Source organism: Sciurus vulgaris (genome assembly GCF_902686455.1).
Source record: "Sciurus vulgaris genome assembly, chromosome: X".
NCBI lineage: Eukaryota > Metazoa > Chordata > Mammalia > Rodentia > Sciuridae > Sciurus > Sciurus vulgaris.
The window spans coordinates 95,841,902-95,851,943 of NC_136471.1; the positions used below are offsets into that span (position 1 = coordinate 95,841,902).

Here is a 10,042-nt window from a genome sequence, read left to right on the forward strand (position 1 = left end):
TGGTTGCCTAACATGTATGAGGCACTGGATTCAATTCTCAGCACCACATAAAAATAAATAAATAAAATAAAGGTTCTGCATCCATCTACAACTAAAAAATTTTAAAAAAGAATGAGAGCAAGGCTGGGTATGGTAGCACATGGCTATAATCCCAACTCCAGATGCTGAGGCAGGAGGACCACAAGTTCAAAGCTAGCTTCAGAAACTTAGGGAGGCCCTAAGTATCTTAGTGAGGGCCTCTTTTCAAATAAAAAATGTAAAAATTGGGCTGCAGATGTGGCTAAGTGGTTAAGCACACCTGGGTTCAAACATCAGTATCAAAAAAAGGTATGAGAGCAGGGACACTGCTACAGATTTTACAGATAAAAAGAGAATGTGAGGCATAACTTTATGCTCTCCCAAATTAGAAAACTTACATGAAATAGACAAATTCTTGGAAAGATATAAGCTATCAAAGCTAAATGAAGAAGAAAGGATAACCTGAATAGCTTTATATGACTATTAAAAATAATTGCCCTGTCAGCACAAGCCTTCCCCCAAAACATTCTAAGACCCAATGGCTTCACTGGAAATTGTATTGAACATTAAGTAAAGATATAACACCATTTCCATAAAAATCCTTGCAGAACCGGGACCACTTCCCAACTCATTCTACGAGCCTTGCATTACCATGATAACAAAAGCAGACAAAGAAATAGAAATCTACAGAATATCCCCATGTTATTCAGCTTTTTGACACTGTAAACAAATACTCAATAAGAACAACCTAGACAAGGAAAAGTTTACTTAGGGCTTATGGTTCCAGATATTCAGTCCATCATGGTCAGTCTGATCCATTTCTCTGGACATAAGTGAGGCAAAATATCATGGCACAGGGTATGGTGGATGAAAGCTGCTGAGCTCATACAAGCCATGAAGTAAAGAGAGAAAGAGGAAGAAGCCAGGAAGAAAAGATATAATCCCCAAGGGCATGCCCCAGTGACTTACTTCCTTTAGCTGTGCCCCACCTGCCTACAGGTACCACCCAGAAACTGAAGAGAAAAACCAAAAAAAAAAAAAAAAAAATCATTTGATTATTTTGAAAGATGGAGAAAAAGCATTTAATAAAATTCAACACCTATTTCTGATTTTTTAAAAAAAATAGGTATAGAGGTAAGTCATGAACCTGATAAAGAGCATGTATGAAAATCTTACATCAATATCATACTCTTCTGAGATAAGAAAAAAGCAAAGATATCCACTCTGACCAGTTCTATTCAACACTATACTGTAGGTTTTAGTCAGTGAAATAATACAAGAAAAGAAATAAAGGCAACTATAGTGGAAAGAAGTTAAGTGAAACCATCATTTTTCACAGATGACATGTTAGTCTATGTAGAAAAGTTTATAGAATCTACATAAAAAATCTACTCCAAATAATAAATGAGTTTTGCAAAGTTATGTGATAGAAAATCAACATACAGATGTCAATTGTATTTCTATATGGTAGCAAATAATTACTAGAAATTGGAATTTAAAAATAACTAATACCATTTAAAACAGCATAGACATATGAAATGTATATGGAAATATTTGACAAAATGTGTTAAGAATTATATTCTAGGAAACTACAAACACTACTGAGAGAAAGATCTAAATAAATGGAAAAATAACATGTTAATGGATATAAAAACTCAGTATTAAGATGTCAATTCTTTTCATATAGATATATGGATTTGGCTGAACCTAAATCAAAATCCCAGGTTTTTCATGGTAAAAATAAACAGATTCTAAAATTTATATAGTCAAAACAATTGTGGAAAATAACACTGAACCATGTACACTGTAACTTCATGTCTTTTTTTTTTTTTTTTTTTTTGGCAGTACTGGGGATTGAACTCAGGGCCTAGTGCTTGCAAGGCAAGCACTCTACCAGCTGAGCTATCCCCCCAGCCCTAACTTCTTGTCTTCATAGAAAGCTACAGCAATCACTAATGTTATGGCAATACAGAAGCTACAGAGAAATCAATTGGAGTGGTGGCATTACAAAAGGCAAAAAAAAAAAAAAAAAAAAAAGCACAGAAATACTTTCAGAAAATTGCCGTTTTATAGAAGTGCCAAGACAATTCAATGTATTATCTTTTCAAAAAATGGTACTGTTAAGAACTGGGGAACTCAGTGATAGAGCACTTGATTAACATGTATAAGGCCCCAGATTCCATTGCCAGCACAGCAAAACAAAGAGAAATGGTGCTGGAACAACTGGACAGCCATATGGGAAAGAATTAACCTAACTCTTTCAGAAAGGATTTATATAATATAAAAATTAAATAAAAGTGTATCATAGAACCAAACATAAGAGCCAATATCATAACACTTGCAGAAGAAAGTATAGGGTAAATTTTAATGAAACTGGGTCTTGCAAAAATTTCTTAACCATGAAACAAAAAGTACGAGCCATAAAAGAAAATAGAAGATATACTAGTGGCCAAGAATATGGAAAATAGCTCAATATCACTAATCATCAGGGAAATGTAAATTCAAAGTGAAATGAAATATCGTTTCACTCCAGTAAGAATCACTATAATGAAAAAGATGAGAACTGACAAATGCTGATGAGGGGGTGGAGAAAGGGAAAACCTTATACACTATTAGGGGAAATATAAATTAGTACAGTCATCACAGAAAACCATATGGTGGTTTCTCAAATAGAACTATCATATGATCCAGCAATTTCACTACTGAATATATATCCAAATGAAATAAGAGTAGTATATCAAAAGGATACCTGCACTCCCATACTTATTACAGCACTATTCACAATAGCCAAGATATGGAATCAACCAAGGTGTCCACTGAAAGATGAATGGATTTTTAAAAATTTTTTATATATACACAATGGAATAGTATTCAGTGATTAATAAAGGGACAAAAGTCATATCATTTGTGGTAGCATGGGTAGATCTGGAGAGTATAATGCTAAATGAAATGAGTCAGACACAGAAAGTCAAATACCATATTATTTCACTCATTTTTAATCTAAAAAAGCTGAGCTCATACAAGTAGATGGCAGAATAGTAGTTAACAGAGGTTGGGGAATGTGAAGGAGAAGGGGTGACTAGGAGAGACTGGTCAATGGGTACAAAATCATAGATGGGAGGAATAATTTCTGGTGTTCTATTATATAGAAGGGTGCTTCTAATAAACACCCTTGTACTAGATGGCTTAAAATAGCTAGAAGAGAGAATTTTGAATGTTCTCATCATAAAGAAATGATAAATGTTTGAGATGATGGATAATATAAGTATCCTGAGTTGATCAATACACAATGTATAAATGTACTAAAACATCACACTGCAACCCATAAAGATATACAACTATCATCTGTCAATAAAAATGAATTAGACTAAGATTAAAATATTTTGCCATTACTTAAGTGAAAAGGCAAATGTGGGAGAAAATGTTTGCAAAATATATATCCAACAAAAGACTTACAACTAGGATATATAAAGAATGCTTACAGGGGCTGGTGTTGTAGCTCAGTGATAGAGCGCTTGCCTAGCACATGTGAGGCACTGAGTTTCATCCTCAGCACCACATGAAAATAAATAAAATAAAGGTATTATGCCCATCTAGAACTAAAAAAATATTTTTAAAGAAGAATGCTTACAACCAAATAAGACAACTCTTTATTTACTTATTTATTTATTTTGGTATCAGGGATTGAACCCAGGAGTGCTTTATCACTATAAGTTGCTTGGGGCCTTGCTAAATTGCTGAGACTGGCTTTGAACTTGCTATCCTCCTGCCTCAGCTTCCTGACCTGCTGGGATTATATGCATGTGCTACCATGCTGGATAAGAAAATTCATTTTAAAAATGGACAGATAGAGTAATGGCCCCTCCCAGGCCCGGCCCACCCAGGCCCAGCCCCCTGATGTGGATCTACAGTGCAGCACTGCAGCTCCCCATCTACCAACACATGGGGACGCCTCTGCTGCCATCATGGACTATCCCCGAACTGGGTGCTGCCATTTTTAGTTGGGGCAGCTCTCATCCTGGGACACCTGCTGAAAATTAGAAGTTCATTATCAAGTACCTTTCATGCATCAGGCTACTGAAGACTAGGTGGTTTGAATAGTATATTACAGTTTTATTGTAGAATTTTTATTTTATCTTTTTAATTTTCTCATTTTCTTCTTATTTATCTGTCTCCTCGGAGTCTCTTTCTTTTCTCAGGCTAACAACCAACTTCTTTTGATTCTGCTTTCACTATTCCTATGATCTAGTACCTCTATATTCTCACTTCTTATCCCATTATCATTACATCCTACAACCCTCCCCATCCTTTGTCCACCATTAGAAATTGTAGATCTTATTGCAAACCTACTGTTTGTGCTATACATAATAATTGAACTCATCATCTGTTTATTACAACAATAGTCTTAACATCTTAATAGGGGCTATTTAGTTTAAGGCTGCATATTGTTTGTATTGTGTGCTGCTAATATTGATCTTCCCCTTAAGGTGAGGTATTGGAAACCTGCAGGGATGCTATAAACCTATAGGGGGGAAACGGTAATGCCTTGGATCTACACTGCTAGAGGGGAAGATACACAAACAGCATGAAAAAACAAGGGAAGAAAGCACCCCAACAAAGATGTTATATTAATAGAATTCATTGACAGTACAGTAGAAGAAATGTCAGAAAAGGAGTTCAGAATGTACGTAATTAAAATGATCCATGAAGTAAAGGATGATATAAGAAGAAAATGCAGGCAATGAATGATCACTTCAATAAACAGTTAAAGGAGCAAATGCAGGAAGCAAAAGATCATTTCAATAAAGAGATAGAGATTCTGAAAAAAACAAGCAGAAATCCTTGAAATGAAGGAAACAATAAACCAAATTAAGAACTCAATAGAAAGTACCACCAACAGACTAGATCACTTGGAAGAAAGAAACTCAGTCAATGAAGACAAAATATTTAATCTTGAAAATAAAGGTGATCACACAGAAATGCTGGTAAAAAAATCATGAACAGATCTTCCAGGAATTATGGGATAACATGAAAAGACCAAATTTAAAAATTATTGGAATTGAGGAAGGCACAGAGATACAAACCAAAGGAATGAACAATCTATTCAATGAAATAATATCAGAAAATTTCCCAAACCTGAAGAATGAAATGGAAAATCAAATACAAGAGGCTTACAGGACAGCAAATACAAAATTGCAGTGGATCCACACCAAGGCACATTATAATGAAATGCCCAACATACAAAATAAAGATAGAATTTTAAGGGCTGAGAGAGAAAAGTATCAGATTACATATAGGGGGAAACCAATACAGATATCAGCAGATTTCTCAGCCCAGACCATAATAGCTAGGAGGGCCCGGGACAACATATTTTAAGCTCTGAAAGAACATGGATGCCAACCAAGAATCTTCTACCCAGCAAAACTAACCTTCAGATTTGATGATGAAATAAAATTCTTCCATGATAAAAAAAGTTAAAAGAATTTGCAAATAGAAAGACTGCATTACAGAACATTCTCAGCAAAATATTCCATGAGGAGGAAATGAAAAACAACAATGAAAGTCAGCAAAGCAAGGAACTACACTAAAGGAAAAGCCAATCAAAGGAGAAACCAAGTCAAGTTAAAAAAAATAAGCCAAAATGACCAGGAATACAAATCATATCTCAATAATAACACTGGATATTAATGGCCTAAACTCATTAATCAAAAGATGTATACTAGCAGATAGGGTTTAAAAAAAGACCCAACAATATGCTACCTTGAAGAGACGCATCTCATAGGAAAAGACATCCACAGACTGAAGGTGAAAGGATGGGGAAAAACATACCACACACATGGACTCAGTAAAAAAGCAGGGGTTTCCATCCTCATATCAGATAAAGTGGACTTCAAGCCAAATTAGTCAGAAGGGATAAGGAAGGACATTTAATACTGCTTAAGGGAAACATAAATCAACAAGACAAAACAATCGTAAATATTTATGCCCCAAACAATGGAGCATCTATGTACGTCAAACAAATCCTTCTCAATTTCAGGAACCAAATAGACCACAACACAGTAATACTGGGTGATTTTAACACAACTCTCTTACCACTGGGCAGATCTTCTAAACAAAAATCAATAACTTAGGCTTAACAGACATATATAAAATATTCCATCCATCAATGAGCAAATACACTTTCTTCTCAGCAGCACATGGATCCTTCTCTAAAATAGACCATGTTATGCCACAAAGCACCTCTTAGCAAATATTAAAAAATTGAGATACTACCTTGCATTCTATCAGATCATAATGGAATGAAATTAAAAATGAATGATAAAATAAAAATAGAAACTTCTCCAACACCTGTAGACTAATATGCTATTGAATGATGCACGGATAGCAGAAGACATCAGGGTGGAGATAAAAAAATTCTTGGAGGTAAACAAGAACAGTGATACAACATATCAAAATCTCGGGGAGACTTTTTGTCCGACATCTTGATGAGGCTGTAGTAACTGCTGCTGCTCTCCAGCCTTCGTGATGCCACCCAAGGATGACAAGAAGAAGAAAGATGCCAGAAAGTCAGCCAAGGATGACAAGAAGAAAGATGCCAGAAAGTCAGCCAAGAAAGACAAAGACCCAGGGAACAAATCTGGGGGCAGAGCCAAAAAGAAGAAGTGGTCCAAAGTAAAAGTTCAAGACAAGCTCAACAATCTAGTCTTGTTTGACAAAGCTACTTATGATAAACTCTATAAGGAAGTTACCAACTATAAGCTTATAACTCCAGCTATTGTCTCTGAGAGACTAAAGATTCAAGGTTCCCTGACCAGGGCAGCCCTTCAGGAGCTCCACAGTAAAGGACTTATCAAACTGGTTTCAAAGCACAGAGTTCAAGTAATTTACACCAGAAATATCAAAGGTGGACATACCCCAGCTGCTGGTGAAGATGCATGAAAAGGTCCAATCAACTGTACATTTGGAAAAATAAAACTTAATAAATAAAAAAAAATCTCGGGGACACTATGAAAGCAGAACTAAGAGGAAGATTCATTGCATGGTGCATTCAATAAAAGAACAGTCAATAAATAAATGACCTAATATTACATCTCAAAGCCCTAGAAAAAGAACAGATCAACATCAAAAGTAGCAGAATAGAGGAAGTAATTAAAATCCGAGCTGAAATAAATGAAATTGAAACAAAAGAAATTAAAGAATTTGGCAAAACGAAATGTTGGTTCTTTGAAAAAATAAACAAAAGTGATAAACCCTTAGCCACACTAATGAAAAGGAGAGAGAAAACTCCAATTACTAAAATTTGTGATGAAAAAGGAAATATCATGACAGATACTATTGAAACACAAAACATAATTAGAAGCTATTTTGTAAAACTATACTCCAACAAAATAGGAAAATGTTGAAGACATCAACAAATCTAGAAACATTTGATTCACTCAAACTGAATCAGGAGGACATATACAATTTAATTTTTAAGATCAATTTCAAGCAATGAAATAGAAGAAGCCATGAAAAGCCTACCAACCACACCCAGGACCAGATGGACTCTCAGCCAAGTTCTACAAGACCTTCAAAGAAGAACTAATTTCAATACACCTCAAAGTATTCCATGAAATAGAAAAGAAGGGAACCCTTCCAAACTCATTCCATGAAGCTAGTATCACCCTGATACCAAAAGCAGAAAAAGACACATCAAGAAAAGAAAACTTTAGACTAATATCCCTGATGAACATAGATGCAAGAATTCTTTTTTTTTTTTTTTTTTTTTTTTGCGGTGCTGGGGATCGAACCTAGGGCCTTGTGCTTGCAAGGCAAGCACTCTACCGACTGAGCTATCTCCCCAGCCCTGCAAAAATTCTTAACAAAATTCTGGTAAACTGCATACAAAAACATTAAAAATATAGTGCACCATGATCAAGTTGGGTTCATCCCAGGGAGGCAAGATTGATTCAACACCTGGAAATCAATAAATGTAATTCACCATATCAATAGACTTAAAGTTAAGAATCACATGATTATTTCAATAGATGCAGAAAAAGCATTTGATAAAATACAGCACCCCTTCATGCTCAAAACACTTGAAAAAATAGGGATATTAGGAACTTACCTCAACAATGTAAAGATTATCTATGCTAACTCCAGGGCCATCATCATTTTAAATGGAGAAAACTGAAAGCATTCCCTCTAAAATCTGGAACAGGACAGGGATGCTCTTTCACTACTTCTATTCAATATCATCCTTGAAACTCTAGCCAGAACAATTAGACAGACCAAAGAAATTAAAGGGATATGAATAGGAAAAGAAGAACTCAAACTATCACTATTTGCCAATGACACGATTCTATATTCATAGGATCTAAAAAATTCCACCACAAAACTTCTAGAACTAACAAATGAATTCAGCAAAGTAGCAGGATATAAAATCAACACTTATAAATCTAATGCATTTCTATTCATAATTGATGAATCCTCTGAAAGAGAAAGGAGAACTACCCCATTCACAATAGCCTCAAAAAAAAAAAAAAAAACTTGGGAAGCAATCTAAAAGAGGTAAAAGATCTCTACAATGAAATCTACAGAACACTAAAGAAAGAAATTAAAGAAAGCCTTAGAAAACAGAAAGATCTCCCATTTCTTGGATAGTGAGAATTAGTTTTGTCCAAATGGCAATACTACCAAAAGCGCTATACAGATTCATGTGATTCTAATTAAAATCCCAATGACGTACCTTATAGAAAGCAATCATGAAATTCATTTGGAAGAATAAGAGACCCAGAATAGCTAAAGCAATCCTTAGCAGGAAGAATGAAGCAGGAGGTATCACAATTCCAGACCTTAAACTATACTACAGATCAACAGTAACAAAAACGGCATGATATTTGCACCAAAATAGGCAGGTAGACCAATGGTACAGAATAGGGGACACAGAGACAGACCCACATAAATACAGTCATCTCATACTAGACAAAGGTGTCAAAAACATACAATGGAGAAAAGATAGCCTCTTCAACAAATGATGCTGGGAAAACTGGAAATCCATATGCAGTAAAATGAAATTAAACCTCTATCTCTCACCCTGCACAAAACTCAACTCAAAATGCATCAAGGACTTAGAAATTAGACCAGAGGCCCTGCACCAAATAGAAGAAAAAGTAGGCCCAAATCTTCATCATGTCGGCTTAGGACCAGACTTCCTTAACAAGACTCTCAAAGTGCAAGAAATAAGAGCAAGAATCAATAAATGGAATGGATTCAAACTAAAAAGCTTTTTCTCAGCAAAAGAAGCAATCAATAACATGGAGAGAGCCTGCAAAGTGGGAGAAAATCTTTACCACATGTACTTCAGATATAGCACTAATCTACAGGATTTATAAAGAACTCAAAAAACTTTACACTAAAAACATAAATAACCCATTCAAAAAATGGGGTAAGGAACTGAGCAGACACCTCACAGAAGATATACAAGCAATCAACAGATACATGAAAAAATGTTCAACATTTCTAGGAATTAGAGAAATGCAAATCAAAACCCTAAGATTCCATCTCACCCCAATTAGAATGGCTATTATCAAGAATACAAGCAACAATAGGTGTTGGTGAGGATGTGGGGGAAAAGGTTCACTCATACTTTGCTGGTGGGATTGCAAATTGGTGCAGCCACTCTGGAAAGCAGTATGAATATTGCTCAGAAAATCTGGAATGAACTTACCATTTGACCCAGCTATCTCACTTAAAATCAGCATACTAGAGTGATGCAGCCACATCAATATTCAGAGCAGCTCAATTCACAATAGTTAGATTGTGGAACCAGCCTAGATGCCCTTAAATAGATGAATGGATAAAGAAATTGTGGTGTATATACACAATGGAATATTACTCAGTCATAAAGAATAAAATTATGGCATTTGCAGGTAAATGGATGGAGTTGGAGAATATCATGCTAAGTGAAATATGTCAATCCCCAAAAACCAAAGGCTGAATGTTTTCTCTGATAAGTGGATGCTAGTACATAACAGGCAGGGGA

General features: G+C 35.3%; 1 protein-coding gene across 1 annotated transcript; it reads left to right on the forward strand.

Moving 5' to 3' along the window:
• Positions 1-6,141: 6,141 nt before the first annotated feature.
• LOC306651001 (small ribosomal subunit protein eS25-like) lies at positions 6,142-7,112 on the forward strand. Its single transcript, XM_079123557.1, has one exon. It carries the CDS (start codon positions 6,544-6,546, stop codon positions 6,955-6,957), a length of 414 nt encoding a protein of 137 aa, XP_078979683.1. The 5' UTR covers positions 6,142-6,543; the 3' UTR covers positions 6,958-7,112.
• The last annotated feature ends 2,930 nt before the right edge of the window (positions 7,113-10,042 follow it).